Source organism: Cyprinodon tularosa, unplaced genomic scaffold (genome assembly GCF_016077235.1).
Source record: "Cyprinodon tularosa strain WSP-4 unplaced genomic scaffold, ASM1607723v1 ctg154, whole genome shotgun sequence".
Classification (NCBI taxonomy): domain Eukaryota; kingdom Metazoa; phylum Chordata; class Actinopteri; order Cyprinodontiformes; family Cyprinodontidae; genus Cyprinodon; species Cyprinodon tularosa.
Window position 1 is genome coordinate 1,734,756 of NW_024038375.1, and position 18,818 is coordinate 1,753,573.

General features: G+C 39.3%; 1 protein-coding gene across 3 annotated transcripts in view; it reads left to right on the forward strand.

Moving 5' to 3' along the window:
• celsr2 (cadherin, EGF LAG seven-pass G-type receptor 2) overlaps positions 1-18,818 on the forward strand; it is a 111,636-nt gene that overhangs the window by 28,977 nt on the left and 63,841 nt on the right. For all 3 annotated transcript variants that reach the window (XM_038279935.1, XM_038279936.1, XM_038279938.1), the window contains exon 2: positions 2,484-3,179. In XM_038279935.1, coding sequence (XP_038135863.1) covers positions 2,484-3,179 — 696 coding nt within the window. The remainder of the gene's footprint in view (positions 1-2,483; positions 3,180-18,818) is intronic.

An 18,818-nucleotide genomic window follows, 5' to 3' on the forward strand; every position in this document is an offset into this window, starting at 1 on the left:
AAACTAGCCCTGTGCCAGAACAGGGATCTGCTAACTTTGGGAAGTGCTGCCTGTGTAAATTTCTGCCTGCAGGTTTTGCTTTCTGGAGGGCGTCCAGACGTCCCCTAACAAAGTAGCGCATTGATTATATTAAAAGCAGCAGTCAAAGCTTGTCTTTGTGAAAACATTTGATTTGATTAAGCATGATTCTGGGTTTCTGGTTTTCTTTCTTTTCAGCAGTGAGTATCTTAAGCACAGCAAATAGCAGCCAGAGGTGTCAATAGGTATAAACTGGTTCTTAACATGACAAGAATGTATACAGCAGTTGTACTTTGAGCTTTTTGTTGAGTTTTTGTGGCGCAAAGTTCAAAGCGTCCAGTTAACTTTAGGTTTTTCTCATTCTTTTTTAGAACAAACCAACCGTTAACTGGAGTCTTTCTGCTTGTTAGAATCAAGTTGGGCTTTTTCTCTGACTGCGACCATTATTATAATCTTCATCATAATTTTACCCCTCAGTGAACACTGCCACTGTCAGAAACCTTCAGCTGAAGCTACTTACTGAGATGGTTTTATTTCAAATGTAGTCTCAGGAGAGAGGTAGCAGAGCACACGCAGGCTGTGGCATGTTTTTTTTTTTTTTTAACCCTATGGAAGGAATAATTTGAGATACTGAAACAAAGTCTTTTGCATTGTATTCATTCACAGCAGGTCTACATTTACAGTCCATTATAGTAAATAAAGCTTTACATATAGGTCAGTGTAATGTGCGATCAAAGAACTGAACATAGAGGAGGGGACGTGATGTACGGAAACAGCAGAGTTGGTGATTTGAGGAAGCCAACCTAAGGCATAAATAATGAAGCAATGTGTTTCAATGCGGACAAAGAAAGCAAAGATGAGCTATGAATGCAGGCATGAAATTGCTGATTAGAAACTTGGACTTTCCTGAGAGAAAGTCTGCACTTGTTCTCTTTTGGCACTCATCTTTTATCTTTTCTGGCAAAAAAAACATGAAAAACATCCATTTGAGCCAAATTAATGAAAAAAAGGGTTGTTATTTGTCAGTGTGCCACTATTCTTCTGTCTGAATACGCCCCCCTATACAACACCAGTTTAGTAAGACTATCAACGTTTATATCTGTTTAGTATAAGAACATCTGGGGATCGAGAGGATTTTTAAAGTTGCATTTTCTTGTAAAGTTAATCATAACCCAAAACATTTTATTTGAATTTCTGTGCATAAACTTGCACAAAGGGATGCCTAATTATTAAAGGAAAGAAAAAAAAATCAAACATGGTTTAAATTTTTTCATCACTAAAATTCTAACATTGCCACACATGTGCTTTATAATATCAGTGCATAAAAAGTATTTATTTTTGTATGGGTTGTACTAGTTTGCACAATGGCAATAAACCTAATCCTGACCAGCAACTAGTAAATTCCCCCAACTTGGGTGGGATTTGATTTACCGCTTTAGGCTGCGACATCAAGCATAAGCATCAAAGGACATGTCCTTAGCCTTTGTTTGTTTTTTGTTTTTTTACCAAACTGAATAGGTGCATCAGACTGTAACTGTATGTTGTCCCTTAATACATTTAGCAACTGAAAGGGAAGGAAAGGATTTAATAATAAAAGGGTAAAAACTATTAGTTTTTGCATTTCTTCTTTATCTTTTAAAAAAGCTTCAGCTGCAAAGATCAGCCATGTTTCCCTTCTTTGGCTTTTTTTTGGTGATTAATTGATTTGTTGTCATTTCTATTCTTTGAATGCATCAGATTTTAGAGATTCTTCTCTATTTGGTCAGTGATTTATTAACTATGCTCCTCAGATAAAATGGCTCATTCTAAATTAGAGCTAATCAACTTCAAGAAAAGTCACTTATCCATGTTTCCCCTGAAAAGTCTGACTGGTTGATATCTACCTTAAAGCTACAGTGTGTAATAATTACAGGGATATACGGTCAGAAATGTAATATATTATACATAACTATGTTATTTATCATCATCTACGAGCTCAGCCTTTTAACCTTAATATTTGCGTTGCCTTAGAATTCGTTATTTATAATTACATAGGAGCGGGTCTCGCAGCCATGGAGGCAGACATCTTTGCGCTACGGCAGCGCAGAGCAAACAAACTAGCGATTGCGAGATCGCCCATTACACTCAAAAGTAACTACGGCAAGTTGAGAGAGATGAACTGAGACGGTACTGAACACACAGACTAATGAAATACTATCTGTAAAATTATCTATGTAAACAAACCTCATCACTTGAGAAGGTAGGTGATGCGGACGTCGTGGAAGACATTTTGTCCTGTAACGCTCGCCGTACTGTTGGGGGGAGAAGCGGTGGGGGGGAGATGTTCATGTTGCTGCAGTCTGCAGTCTGACCGCTAGATGTCGCTGAAAATTACACACTGTAGCTTTAAGCTAAGACGTCTGTAGCTTGATACAATGTTTACAGTCATATTAATCTTCTATGCTTTGTGTTTTTATGCTTCTCAGATGGGATCCACTCTGTTTCAGCTCAGTGCCTTCTTCAGGTCACCATCATCACCGATGAGATGTTGTCCAACAGCATCACCTTACGTTTGGCTAACACCTCTCAGGAACACTTCCTGTCGCTGCTGCTCTCCCAGTTCCTGGATGGCGTGGCCCGTGTCCTTTCTGCTGCCCCTGAAGACGTCGTCATCTTCAACATCCAAGATGACACAGATGTCAGCGCACGCATTCTCAATGTCAGCTTGTCCGTGGCTGTTCCCGTATTTGGAGATGTTCACCAGCATCCCGGAGGCCTGGAGAGAGGCAGGTCCAGCAGAGGGGTCGAAAGTGGGGAGTTTTTTGGCTCAGAGGAGCTACAGGAGAGGCTCTATCTGAACCGCAGCCTCCTGGCACAGATCTCCTCCCAGGAGGTTCTTCCCTTCGACGACAACATCTGCCTACGTGAGCCTTGTGAGAACTACATGAAGTGTGTCTCAGTGCTAAAATTCAACAGCCTGGCACCATTTGTGGCCTCTGACACCATCCTGTTCAGACCCATTCACCCCATCGCCGGTCTGCGCTGCCGCTGTCCCACCGGCTTTACAGGAGACTACTGCGAGACTGAGATAGACCTCTGCTTCTCTAAACCGTGTGGAGCGCATGGCGTGTGCCGCAGCAGGGAGGGAGGCTTCACTTGTGAGTGCTTCGAAGACTTTACAGGTAAGACCGGGATTCCTTAATCTTTAATAATTGTCCTTTATTCACATCAGATCAAGCCTAGGACGCAATTCTTAACACACAATATTAAAATGAAGCCAAGAGCAGCTGACTAGATGTCACCTAATAAGTAAAAACTTAATGTGTCTCATTTAGTCTCAGAATAAATACAGATTTAGTACACAGTCCCTATGATGAAAAAATCCTTGTGGTAACATCATGCTAACTACATGACTATTCACAAAGAAAAACAGTTAAAAATGTAGTGGAGGTTGATCTTTGCGCAGGACAACAATCCTAAACAGAACGCAGATCAACAGCAAAACAGATCAAAGAATATGCATGTACCACAAATCAAAAGTAGGTCTGTTTGAGGCAAGACACACAGAGATAAAAAATGATAATTAAAGGAGCTTGGCTTAAGCTCTGGATTCTTGATTAGCAACAAGTCTGTGCTTGATTAGCTACACAACTGCATGCTTATCGTACAAAGCATATAGTCAATGGGTTTTCCATGTATTTAAATTATGTTTTTATTATTGTTACTAAAGTAACAACTGTAGTTGTAACTGGAGTAAAACAGAATTTTTCTAAGTAATAAGATCAAAATTTAGGCAATCATCTGGCCCTGAGGTGAAAAGCAATATCACAACTACAAAAACAGTTAGTGCCTGGGAAGGAGAACAGGATTAGTGTCTGAGAATAACTCAGTGGAATTAAAGATGCACTGAATTGAAGCAACTTACCCACTCAGAAGTCAGGAGGTGGCACTGGCTCGGATAACTGGTCCAGTGGGTCTGTAGGGATGAGCCCTATCGCTGATTCACTGATCTCAATCTTGTCGGCACTAGACAGGGCAAAGTCTAGCAGGGGAGTCCTTGCCAGTCAGGGGGTCATGCACAGACACAGAGGTCCATTGGGCAGAGATATCCTGATGGGCTAGATGAGAGGGGAGTCTAGAATCTAGGTGAGAGAATCTGTGAAAGACACACTACCTGGGCAGAGGTTTTCAGAGGGGCAGAGGGAAAAAGGCTATAGGTTCTGGCTTGGTTCATACACAGTTGACAGGAAACTCAGACAAGGGTAAAGGCAAAATAGACTTAGCCATGAGGCAAAGAAAGACGTCGATGTTCAGAGGTCAGAAGCCAATGGGAGTATCCAACAGGGGCAAGGTAGGCAGCAGAAAACAGGAATGAGACAAGGCAAGATCTTGTCAAAACAAGGATGGTCTAGTCACACCAATGGCTTTCAAGAATCTGGCAACTACCTCTGGAAGAGCCAGGAGTATATAGTGCTCCTCCCAGGTGCAGCATCTCCCGTATTTGGAGCTGTCGCAGGTGTAATCGTTCAGTCCTGATTGCAAATGCAACCGAGAAGCAGGTAGTGACTTCAAGAACAGACTGGAACAATTATAAGTCCCCACAAAGAACAGGTAGTTTTTCCCTGTCCAAACTTGAATAAATTGTCTACATTCAGGTCATTTGTGGACTTACAGTTTTCATATTGCTTGAATCAGCTCTACAGCTTATTTGGTTACAGAAAGATTAATATTATTCCCTGAGATATCTCATTTTTGTGAATAATAAAGTAATTATGAATTTGATTTCAATTGAATTGACATCATTGACTGCACTCACTGTCAAATGAAAATGATGCATTTATATAAGGCTTGGTCTAAGTTATCGACCTTTGTGTTTTTTCTAAGAACGCAGAAGAGGTTTCTTTAAACTCCAGAAACAGAAATATCTGATCAAACCAGATGCAGCTGTCAAGAACCAGGATTTAGTGCAGAATAAACTCTGGGTGAACTAGGTAAAAGGGCTTGTTTCTGTTACACCTGTTTGGATACCACCTCTAAGTGTTAATTTTTTACTCTTTCACAAATATTCCCAGTTGGGCTTCATTGTTCCCCTCCCCCTTATTGAACAGGACTTTCTTTAAGGCACTGACCGTCCACTACATTAATGAGAGGCCCTGCAGACAATCTGAGTGATGAGATATTGATTTGACTCAACTCATTCCACTTGTAGAAAGCTTCAGCAAAAATAAACTGGAATTCTTTTTATCTCAAGGTTATGGGAGGTTGTCTGAACTCCGGGTGTAGTGATGGAAAAAAAGAAAGTGCACCCTTAGCCTAGCCAGCTTGAGGTAGTTAATGACCAACAGATCTGGTCTTAGAGAATTACTTTTTCTCTCTGTGTTAATCTTATTTATAAAGATTGAACAATTTAACTAATAAAGAATGAAATCTTTGTTTACACAGAGGACTTAGTGATGCAAGCTGTTTTATACCTTTTTCTGTTTTTAATGAACCTCACTTTGAAGATACTTCCTTAAAGAAATTAGATCTAGTCTCATTGACAGTAAGTATTGCTGGGCTGAATAAGGGAAGGAAATTATTCATTTTTAATTACATCTGTGGATGTAGTGGGCCCTGGCTGTTAAATGCCTTGTGGTTAAAATATTAAAGAGCAACAAAACAACATAAGTCACAGAGCATTAAGGGGACAGCAGCGTCTTCTTTCAGCATAAAAATGAGTTAATTTATCACAGACGGCAGCAAAACTGCCATCTGGTTTTAAAACTGGTTTTAAAATGTAAATGTATTCAGTATGCATCGGAAGACTCAGGGTTTCATCAATGAACAAAACATTTTTGTCTGTAATTAGTTGTTGCTAATATATTATCTGAGCATGCATTCCTCATACCACACAGAGACAGAAGTTTGTAGCTAATATCTTGGTTTAAAGTCTGCATTGAAGACTACAGAGAAATTTTACTGTTAATCAACCAACAGCTCTGAGCATTTAGATATTTTTCTGCTCTTTGAATACTTCTGGTAATCACAACACCGGTTGGTGTTGAGGTTGTTAATGAGGGGAAAAAAATAAACATTTGGGATTTTTAAAGCATTTCAGTGACTTTTGATATTGAAGTCAGAGGAAAAACAGAGATTTAAGAAGCTGTTTAAAAAATAAAATGTATTTTCAACATCACATCTGCGGTTTATTTAGGCTGCCAGACAGCGAGAGACAGCCAGACGCTGTGTACGTAACAGGAAGCAGAGTTGTTGTTTCTTAGTCTTTCAGGATGGAGGCTGCATCTTCTCTCCATCTACAGGTGCTGGTCATAAAATTAGAATATCATGAAAAAGTAGATTGATTTCAGTAATTCCATTTAAAAAGTGAAACTTGTATATTATATTCATACATTACATACAAACTCATATATTTCAGATGTTTATTTTGTTTAATTTTGATGATTACAAATGACAACAAATGAAAATCTCAAATTCATCATATCAGAAAATTAGAATATTACTGAAGACCAATAAAAACAAAGGATTTATAGAAATGTTGGCCAACTGAAAAGTATGAACATGAAAAGTATGAGCATGTACAGCACTCAGTATTTAGTTGGGCCTCCTTTGGCCTGTATTACTGCAGCAATGCGGCGTGGCATGGAGTCGATCAGTCTGTGGCACTGCTCAGGTGTTATGATAGCCCAGGTTGCTCTAATAGTGGCCTTTAGCTCTTCTGAATTGTTGGGTCTGGTGTATTGCATCTTCTTCTTCACAATACCCCATAGATTTTCTATGGGGTTAAGGTCAGGAGAGTTTGCTGGCCAATTAAGAACAGGGATACCATGGTCCTTCAACCAGGTACTGGTAGCTTTGGCACTGTGTGCAGGTGCCAAGTCCTGTTGGAAAATGAAATCTGCATCTCCAAAAAGTTGGTCAGCTGCAGGAAGCATGAAGTGCTCTAAAACTTCCTGGTATGTGGCTGCGTTGACCCTGGACCTCAGAAAACACAATGGACCAACACCAGCAGATGACATGGCACCCCAAACCATCACTGACTGTGGAAACTTTACACTGGACTTCAAGCAACGTGGATGAAGTGCCTCTCTTCTTTTCCTCCAGACTCTGGGACCTTGATTTCCAAAGGAAATGCAAAATTTACTTTCATCAGAGAACATGACTTTGGACCACTCACCAGCAGTCCAGTCCTGTTTCTCTTTAGACGCTTCTGACGCTGTCTGTGGTTCAAGAGTGGCTTGACACAAGGAATGCGACAGCAGAAACCCATGTCTTTCATACGTCTGTGTGTGGTGGTTCTTGAAGCACTCACTCCAGCTGCAGTCCACTCTTTGTGAATCTCCCCCACATTTTTGAATGGGTTTTGTTTCACAATCCTCTCCAGGGTGCGGTTATCTCTCTTGCTTGTACACTTTTTTCGACCACATCTTTTCCTTCCCTTCGCCTCTCTATTAATGTGCTTGGACACTGAGCTCTGTGAACAGCCAGCCTCTTTAGCGATGACCTTTTGTGTCTTGCCCTCCTTGTGCAAGGTGTCGATGGTCGTCTTTTGGACAACTGTCAAGTCAGCAGTCTTCCCCATGATTGTGTAGCCTATAGAACTAGACTGAAAGACCATTTAAAGGCTTTTGCAGGTGGTTTGAGTTAATTAGCTGATTAGAGTGTGGCACCAGGGGCCATCAATTTTGAACCTTTTCACAATATTCTAATTTTCTGATATGATGAATTTGAGATTTTCATTTGTTGTCATTTGTAATCATCAAAATTAAACAAAATAAACATCTGAAATATATGAGTTTGTATGTAATGTATGAATATAATATACAAGTTTCACTTTTTAAATGGAATTACTGAAATCAATCTACTTTTTCATGATATTCTAATTTTATGACCAGCACCTGTATGCTCTGGTTGTTTTAGGGACTCTGGATCCTTTTATTGTGCAAAAGAATGCATGAGAGATTCCCTGTTCTATGTAGATAGGCTATAGGTGTGAGTGTGTGCATGGTTTTTGTCTGTGCTGCCATGTGATGACCTATCCAGGGTGTGTACCTCTCTTTCCTAATGTTTGTTGGGGACGGACACCAGGTGCTCCACTGCTGGGACCCTACAAAGATTAAATAGATATAGAAAAAATAAAATGTTTGCTTCCAGCTTAATTTTTTCTTTTTCTTTTGCAATTTCTGTTATACCAACCTCATCAAACAAAGAAAAGTTGTCTTTTCCTTTCCAGTCATTTATAAAAGCTGTTTATGAAGCCTGAAATAGTGTCGGCTGCTAAGTGTGTAGGCCCAGTTGCTTAGAGTCCGGGCTGAGTGGCACTTATTGGTTCTCACACAGCGGTGGGTGTTGGAGCACGAAGGCAGGAGCTTTTAGCGTGAATCAGCGACGGGGAGGATGGGGTGAGCGGGTGCAGTGGGCGTATTTCTGTCCACACTTTTCAAAATGATTCCACATCAACAACTGATTTTTCAACCTGACAGCTGTAAGATCCAGTTGCATCTGAAAATAAACTAGCATATCAAATGGGGGCCGTTCAGACAGGTTCTGTTTGAGGTATTTTTTTCTCAGATCAAAAGGCTCCTGCTGCTTTTCTTCCATGAAAAGCCTCCAAACTTTGATGGGGCTCAATGTGCGCTCAGCTACACCCTCTGTGAGACTGGGTGGGTTGGTAAGTGCTAAAGAGCTGCCATCCTGTGTGTAACAAAGGTGCACAGACAATCTTGGGAATGTACTGTAAGTGTGTTAGTGCTATATGCATGTTTGCATGTGAGTGAGGAGGTAACGTGGGCGTCTCCAGATGGTAGTAAAAGGAAAGACGAAGGGACGAAGGGAATGGTTTCTTTTTGGTTGAGTCACTTTGTGGAGTCTGAAGAACATGTTGTTCAGCTTCTGAACATTTTTCAGCAGAAAAGGCACAGCAGGAGAGCAGCATCTTTTTTAAATACACTTATGCTTTCTGCTTTAAAAGCAATAGAGGCCACTGATTATTCACCTCCAAACTGCTCATCGCAATCCTTCGGAAAGTGCCTTTCTCACCATTTGGTAATCTGAATTTAGATATGATGGAATGCATTGGTGCAAATAAAAATTATGCCAACTTACACATTCAGAACACCTCACAGTGTCTGTTGTGATCACCTGCCAAACACTAAAAGCCTCCACAATTTGCTGTCGAGAACCAACATGAATATAAAGTATTTCGAGCCGCATGCACTGTTTTAAAAATCAAAGTCTTTGTTTTTTTGTTACTATTGATTTTTTTTTTCCCCTGGAGAGAGATCAACCAAGAAACCATGCCTCATTTCACAGCACTGATTCATAATCAGAAAGAGCTGCCGTCGGTATCAGAATTTTTTTAATGGGAGGAGCTTGTTGGGGCCATATCTTCAAATTAGTATACAGTAAGATCAGACCATGGGGAAGCTGTTTGCACTGCTGGCTCCCTCCATTGCGGTTTTTGATATGGGTCATATGGCTCCTATCTGCTTGTGATCCTCAGAATGCATGGATTAATTCTGGCCCTCAGTTTCCTGCAATGTGTAAAGTATATTTCTAACCCTAAAAATGCAGCCATTCATGGTCAGGCTAACAAGGTGACTACCAACTCTTTTCATGATGGGTTACTTTCCATCAGGTTTCTTTGATGCGTGTTTTAAAGTATTGCATTAGAGAAGCTTGATGAAACAACAAAATTCAGAAAAGAACTACCTCAAATTTGGACAAATTAAATTTTCTTTAAAATGTGCATATTAGTTGAATGGAAACATTCCTAATTTGATCAGTTTCAGCTTTTTGTAAAACTGATGCTGCTCCAGATTCTAGTTTATTGTAGTTTCTCTGTAACCAGCAGTGTTTCATTAACCTTGCAAGCCAGTTGAATTGTTGCAAGATTTGTGAATCCACAAACTCCTGAAAACACATCTTTCCAAAAGCCAGCACATGCTTTAGCCCTGATACACAAATGTTTAGAACCAATAAAATTTAGTAACATGTATAATGTCATCTTGTCAACCAGACGCAACAGACTAAAGCTGGCTTAGGCCAGGTCAGTATTTCATCATTTATTTGTGGCCAAATTTATAGGTAGATTAACTATTTAAGATAGAAAAGTGGGATGTGTTTCTTATACAGAGTAACATCTTGTTACACTTTAAATGTTATTTTAACCGTTGTATAAGCCTTCATTTCCCTCTCTAATGCATAGTTTACTCCAAGTACAGCTATTGATAAATACACACGACTCTATAGCTCCCAGATCAGTAGGTTTACTCACTACCTTTAACTCACTGAAAATGTATATTTAGTGTATTTGCTGCTTGTGATGTTAGAGTATGAGCCAATGCATGCTAAAGACTCAAATTGGTCAGGGCAGGAATGGTAGGAATCACTGGAAATTGCCTTGTGTCATGGAGTTAATTTCAAATAGTGTGAGTCAAAGAGGAAAAATTTTTTTTCTCTCTTGTTTATTATTCTGACATCTTTAAGAAGTAATTTAGTCACCTATTTTTGTCACTTCAGCACCCTTCACTATAATACAATTTAAATTCATTGACTATTTTTATAGTAGCTGAGTTAAAGGTAATTGTCTGTGTTTTTGTTGGTGTATCCCTTCTACATAATTTTGTTGGACTTTGAGACTTTGACTTGAACCTTTCTGAACAGTATTAGAAAAAGAAATCCTGGTACATATTACATTTCAGAATCTTCCCAATGGTCTATATACTTAACTTCACTACTTCCTGAACCTCAGCCAGCTCCTTTGTTTCCTCTCTTTCATTACTGGACAGACTGATCAATCCAGGTGTGTCTGACCTCAGTAACCATGACTACATGAAGCAGGAAACAAAGGAGCTGGATGGAGTTCAGCTAGTAGAGTTGAGTATATAGCCCATTATTTAATGCCTACTAAACATTTAAGTCTCTATTTAAATTAATAATGATAATAATAATAATACCTTTTTTTTATTAAGCACTTAAAAAACTAATGAGCAGCCAATAAAAAGTAGGTTATAGAGTAAGACAATAGTAAAAACAGAAGGAAGAAAGACCAGAGCTTAAACAATAAACTTAGCACATATGTTTAAGCTACATAAAATAGGGTGAATAGTTGGGTTGTTTACTTAGCATTAAACACCTCCACAGAACATGCCTGCCTCCATGCCTTGGAGAAGTTTGGTAGGATCATTTAGAGTCTTGTAGGTGAGCGGCAAGGTATTATAACTGGCTCTAACCTGACAAGGTTAACAGTAAAGATTTGTCATTACTAAAGTGCTTCTGTTTCCTAGTTGTAGTTAAAATGTGGAAAGATACTTTTTTTTAAACTGTTGCAAACATCTAAAATATTTCATTGGTAACACAGAAAATGGGAATTGAAATAATAATCACACTTGTGCTTTAAACAAACGTTCAACCTAATATCCCAGATATGGTAACAGTTAATTATCACCAGTCTGATTGCCTGCAATCACATTAACATATTGATGCACATCATCTAGTTTTTATTGGGAATATGATTATTTGTTCTGAGGAATCCAACAGTGTGCTATAATGGTTTTTATTCGCTGCAAAATCTGTTAAACAACAAAACTTTGAGAATTAAATTTCATGTTTTCTCTTAGTTATAAAACAGAATGCAGGATTGGCTTTTATGCACATTGTGAAAAACAAATCTAAGCTACTCAGGGCTTTACCAGTCTTCCAATTTGGAGCAGCTGACTTTGTGAGTTAATATAGACCAATGGTTATTTGAATTTTTGGATTTAGTATATTTTGGAGAAAATCAGAAGGCTCTCCTTATAAAGTGCCTAAAATCAGATTATTTTTAACATATTTTTTTAGTTGTTCGTCTTCATTTTTGTGCAGCATACGCCAACTGATTCTTAAAATCAGCACTGTTTAAGTTCAGACCTAAATATCAACTGAATTGAAAATCTTAGATTTTTTTAGGCCAGTGAACGCCTGCAATGCTCTGTCCAGGCTGCTCTTCTCAAAAACCCTCCTTGGTCACTTAAGAGGGTTAGACCCATCACTGAATGAGTCATGTGACCCAGAGTGCTGCTTTACGACAATCTGAGCTCCCCTGCAACATGAAAGCTAATTAAGATAAAAGTTTTTCTTTGTCAATACAGCAGGTACAACTTTCCCCTGATCAGACATTTGTTATGGAGCCTATGCAGACCGCCATGTTGAGCCTGGTTCTGCCAGATGTTTCTTCCCAACTGAAAGTTTTTTTTCTCCCCTGTTGCTTCATGCTTGCTCATCATGGACAGGTTCTCTCAACCTGTGTTATCCAAACTGGACTTCCATCTTCCAGGTCCCTGAGTGTAGCTTTAGTATCAGCTCACGCAGTCCACTGGATCTCCCCATAAAGCTCAGCATACAAAGTATACAAAGTAATTGTATAAATATATTTCTTCTAATTGTCTTTTCTCTGACATAGAATTGAATCTAGAGGGGTGAATGTGGCCTTGTCTTTAGAAGTAACTCTATGATTTCTCCATCTGCTGGTGCAGAGTGCTCTGCTCTTAGATTCAAAAACACAGAGGGAGACTGTTTATTTCTGTAATAGTGCAATGTTCTTATTGGGCTTCAGCAATACTAAACCTGGAGCCTATTGATTAAAAGTTATGGTGTGCAAAGAACTACTTAATCAGGGTAAATTAGTTAAAATCCAGTTACAGATTTAAAGAGAGGCATTATGACACATTTAACCATAAAAGTATGATTTACAAGTTACCAAACATGGTGTTGACTGAAAACAATCACTGTTTCAAAGTTAATACAGGTGTATCCCTGGGTTTAATTCCTGGCCCACTTCTTTTTTAATGAATGCGTAATTTATTTTTGCAATTCAGTGGCCTAGTAAAGTTTTCCTATAGTTTGAAAAGTCAGGTCACTGTCTAGATTTAGAGAAATGAATATACTTAACTAGTCTTAATCTCCATATGTGTGTAATCTGGGATTTTCCTTTGAAAGAAGGACGTTTTTGTAATTGTAGTGATAATGGATTCTAATAATATGAATAGAGATGAAACAGTTGGGAGGTTCAAGAACATCAGTAATCTCATCCTACTCCATCTTTTTTGGCCAAAGTCAGAAACTCAAGCAGTCACTTGCTTGTCTAGTGTCACACTTTTTTATTTAAGCAGAACAACCTACAATTACATCTGTGCTTTAATTTGATTCTTTTGGGAAATTCTTAGACTAAAACTAAATCCTTTCTCAACTTAATTTGCATTAAACGATTGTGTGTTACATGCTAAAAATAACCTGAAGCATTATGAAAAAACTCAATACTAAATTAATTGTACATAAATTTACTGCTTCACTGATCATGTTATCGCCTTTTTTACCTCATAATCATAGCTTGTTTCCTTTAAGGATCTTTGTATTTCTCCATACTGACCTCCTTTCTGCCGCAAAGATTCAGTATTTTACTGATTTTGTGAGGCTGTATTTTATTCTTTGGATTTGTTATTTTGGGCGGATTCACTGTTTTTACTAGAAAGAGCTAAAAATACTGCACCTCATTGCTATGGTTTATTTATCCTCGGCATCTTCCCAAACAGGAAATTTAAATCAATTGACCTTATCATTTCACAAAGGCTGTATTTTTTCTCATATGTGTCTGGTTTGTTATTAGTGTGATTAAATTCAATTCAATTCAGTTTATTTATATAGCGCCAAATTCACAACACATGTCATCTCAAGGCACTTTACAGTTCAACCAGATCATACAGTCAAATTGATACAAAGTTTTCTATCTAAGGAAAACCAGTTGATTGCATTGACTCATTGACTCAAATACAATCCCCCACACTAAGCATGCTTGTAGCGACAGTGGAGAGGAAAAACTCCCTTTTAACAGGAAGAAACCTCCAGCAGAACCAGGCTCAGTGTGAGCGGCCATCTGCCGAGGCCGACTGGGGTTCAAGGAGACAGAAGCAGAGATACAAAAAGCAGCTGTAAAAGGCGGCCCCGTCCAGGAAACACACAGCCAGGCAGACGAGCTCCAAGGCAGCTCCCATGCCAGAGGACGAAGAGAGCACATCCACTCAGTCACGGTCAGAGAAACAGGACCACACTGGAAAACAGGCCGATCTCCAACATCTATTAACAAGGGTGTTGATAGAAGCAGCACAGCTGATGTTTTTTTCCAGGATGACGTCACAGCCAAACAGGAACAGACGAGGCAAAGCTACTCTGAGGAAAAGCAGAGAGAGCAGAAGGTTAGAGATTCAACTAACAGATTCTGTAGAATAGGAGAACAGAGAGAGAATGAAGCAGAATGATGAAATGGGGGTCCCTATGTCCTCCAAAAGTCTAAGCCTATAGCAGCATAACTATAGAGATAGCTCAGGATAACCTGAGCCACCCTAACTATAAGCTTTATGAAAAATGAAAGTTTTAAGCCTAGCCTTAAAAGTAGACAGGGTGTCTGCCTCACGGACTAAAACTGGTAGTTGGTTCCACAGGAGAGGAGCCTGATAACTAAAAGATCTGCCTCCCATTCTACTTTTAGAAATTCTAGGAACCACTAGTAAACCTGCAGATTGAGAGCGAAGTGCTCTGTTAGGAACATAAGGAACAATCAGATCTCTGATATAAGATGGAGCTTGGCCATTTAAGGCTTTATATGTGAGAAGGAGGATTTTAAATTCTATTCTTGATTTAACAGGAAGCCAATGAAGAGAAGCCAGGATAGGAGAGATATGATCTCTCTTTTTCATTTTCATTAGAACTCTGGCTGCAGCATTTTGGATCAGCTGAAGGCTTTTAACTACAGTTTGTGGACTTCCTGATAGTAAAGAATTACAATAGTCCAGCCTTGAAGTAACAAATGCATGGACTAGTTTCTCAGCATCACCCCTGGACAGGATATTTCTAATTTTTGCAATGTTCCTCAGATGAAAGAAGGAAATTCTAGAAACCTCTTTGATATGGGATTTAAATGACAGGTCCTGATCAAAAATAACACCAAGATTTTTTACTTTATTATCTGAAATCAGTTTAATCCCATCCAAATGAAGTGACTGGCTAATCAGTTTCTTTTTCAGAGACTCTGGTCCAAAGACTATAACTTCTGTTTTGTCTGCATTCAGAAGCAGAAAGTTAAGAGTCATCCAGGTTTTTATGTCTTCAAGACATGCCTGTAATCTATGTAATGGGTTAGCTTCATCTGGATTTATAGACAGATATAGCTGGGTATCATCAGCATAACAGTGGAAATTAATCCCATGCTGTCTAATAATTCTACCAATTGGGAGCATGTATAAAGTAAAGAGAATTGGTCCTAGCACTGATCCCTGTGGTACTCCACAGGTAACCTTTGAGCGTGTTGAAGATCTATCATTAACATGAACAAACTGAATTCGATCAGATAGATAAGATTTAAACCAGTCTAGTGCTGTTCCTTTAATTCCAACAAAATATTCAAGTCTTTCTAAAAGAATATTATGGTCAACTGTATCAAATGCAGCACTAAGATCCAACAGGACGAGCACAGATACAAGTCCATTATCTGAGGCCATGAGAATATCATTAGTGACTTTCACCAGAGCTGTTTCAGTGCTATGATGAGCTCTAAAGCCAGACTGAAACTCTTCAAAAAGTTCATTATGGTGGAAGTGATCGCAAACTTGTTTGGCAACTACTTTCTCAAGAATTTTGGATAAGAAAGGAAGATTGGATATAGGTCTATAATTGACCAAGTCATCTGGGTCAAGAGACGGTTTCTTAAGCAGAGGTTTAATTACAGCAATCTTAAAAGCTTTAGGTACATATCCCTGTAACAGAGATAGATTAATCACATCTAAAATGGAGGAGGAGATCAAAGGGAATACCTCCTTAAATAACCTGGTTGGAACTGGATCTAACATACAAGTTGAAGGCTTAGATGAAGACAATAATTTTGCTAATTCAGAGAGTTCAACTGGATCAAAGCAGTCTAAACCCGGCTCAGATTCCATGACTACCTCAGGTACAATCGCGGATAGAGGAGTGCTTATGATCTTATTTTTAATAAGATCAATCTTATTTATAAAGAATCCCATAAAATCATTGCTGCTAAGAGCAGGTGGAATGGACGGTTCAACAGAGCTATGGCTCTGGGTGAGTTTGGCAACTGTATTAAAAAGAAATCTAGGATTATTCTTATTCTCCTCTATTAATGAGGAGAAGTATGCTGCTCTTGCTTTACAAAGGGTCCTCTTATACAGCAGTAAACCATTTTTCCAGACTAGGAAGGACTCTCGCAGGCCTGTGGAGCGATATTTTCTCTCCAGTTTCCTAGCATTTTGCTTCAAAGTACGCAGCTCTGCATTAAACCAAGGAGCAAGCTTTCTATTTTTAACGGTTTTCATTTTCAAAGGAGCTGCGTTGTCTAAGGCAATACGCAGAGAACTAGCAACCCCATCAACAAAATCATCAACCTGTGAAGGGGAATAAGCTAAGCTTTTGCACTCTGCAGCACTGCTCAGTGACACAGAGCAGAGAGAAAGTGAAGCAGATTCTTTAAAATTTATAACTGCACTATCTGATAAAGATCTACTAAAATTGAACCTTCTTTTGGGGGAGGAGAACTCTGTTAAAGTAATCCTGAAGGTTATTAGAAAGTGGTCAGAGAGGACAGGGTTGTGAGGAAATACTGTTATTTCTTCACATTCTATGCCGTATGTCAGCACAAGATCCAAAGTATGAAGATGAGAATGCGTGGGACTATTCACATTTTGAACAAAGCCAATAGTGTCTAAGATAGCATTAAAGGCTGCTCTTAAGCTATCGCCTTCAATGTCAGCATGGATGTTAAAATCTCCCACTATGATGACCCTGTCAGTATTTAATACCAAATCAGAAAGGAACTCTGAAAACTCATCTAAAAATTCAGAGTAAGGACCTGGTGGACGATACAAAGTTACAAAAAGAAGAGGTTTTCTTGCCTTGAAATTTGGATCAGGGAAATTAAGGGTTAAATGTTCAAAAGAGTTGTAGGTATTAATTGTTTTGGGAGTAATCAGTAAGTCAGACTGGAAGATTGTTGCTACTCCTCCTCCTCGCCCAGAACTTCTGGGGATGTGAAAATTTAAATAGCTTGAAGGAGTTGCCTCATTTATGCTCACATAATCCTCTTGCTGCAGCCAGGTTTCTGTAAGGCAAAACAAGTCAATGTGATTATCACAAATCAAGTCATTAACTAGTAGACTTTTAGAGGAAAGCGATCTTATGTTAAACAGACCGCATTTAATTGTTTTAACTTTTTCCCCAATTGGAGTTATTTTGATTTTAATTAGATTATCATGATTTACTCCTTTGGGAATCTTTGCTAATTTATTAGATTTTGGTCGTGGGCAAGACACTGTCTGGATGGAGTAAAGAGTGGGTAACAGTAGAGAAGCTGCAGAGATGTGTGTTAAACTACAACTCTGCTTCCTGGTCTGCACCCTGGGTGGTCAGGGTTTTGGAGGACTAATAAATGTGGCCAGATTCCTAGAAAGAAGAGCTGCACCATCCAAAGTGGGATGGATGCCGTCTCTCCGAATCAGACCAGGCTTTCCCCAAAAGGATTGCCAATTATTAATGTAGCCCACGTTGTTTTCAGGGCACCACCTAGACAACCAGCGGTTGAATGACGACATGCGGCTAAACATGTCATCACTGGTCAGATCAGGGAGGGGACCAGAGAAAATTACGGAGTCCGACATTTTTTTGGCAAACTTACACACCGAAGCAACACTAATTTTAGTGACCTCCGATCGGCGTAACCGGGTGTCATTACCACCAGCGTGAATAACAATCTTACTGTATTTAACCTTATCCTTAGCCAGTAGTTTCAGGTAGGATTTGATGTCGCCCGTTCTGGCCCCCGGCAAACATTTGACTATGGTCCCTGGTGTCTCTAATGCCACGTTTCTGACTATGGAGCTGCCAATCACCAGAGTGGGCTTCTCAGTGGGTGTGTCACTGAGTGGGGAAAACCGGTTAGAAACGTGAACGGGTTGGTGGTGACCAGTGGGCAGAGATCCACGACTACGCTTTCTGCGTACAGTTACCCAATCGCCTGGCTGCTCAGGCACTTTTGGAGGACAGCTACGTGGGGGGCCTACTTCAACAGCCTGAAGCCTGGATTCTAACTCTGACACCCTCGCCTCCAAAGCTACAAAAATACTACACTTATTACACATCCCATTATCACTAAAGGAGGCAGAGGAATAACTGAACATCTGACACAGAGAGCAGGAGAGAGGAGAGGAAGAAGGAAGAGTTGGAAAAGAGTCAAGGGAGGGAGAGAGAGAAGCCATAGCAATGCTAAGCTAGCGCTAGCCTAGGCTAGCTACTTCTTGCTATCAGAAATAAAACCGTGTGAAACTGACAAGTGCTCAGTAGAAAAGTGCAGCAGAAGGTGCTATGTTTTAAAGTAGTCAGTTAGAGTTACTTAGATACAGAGATATCACAGAGAAAATAACTTAACTTCAGATGGAGATCCTCTGAACAGCTGCACACTCAGTTGCACACTCAGTTAATCCAAACAGGAGAGATTAGTCATTTAATGTGTTAAATAAGCTACAGTGTGCCACAAAGCTGTTTAACAGATGAATATTACAGAGAACAATGATATATATTAACGAGAACAATAAAAAAATGTGTAAATGTGAGGTAAGAGGTGATCACAGCTTTGTTTATACCAATATGATTTGAGTGTTGTTGCTCTTAACACGTTTTAGTTCAGTTTTGTGTATATTTCTTTTTCATTTTCTCATATGAATTAACCTGCTATTTGCTCAATACTTTATATTTCACAAGGTTGTTCTTTTCCAAATAGTTTT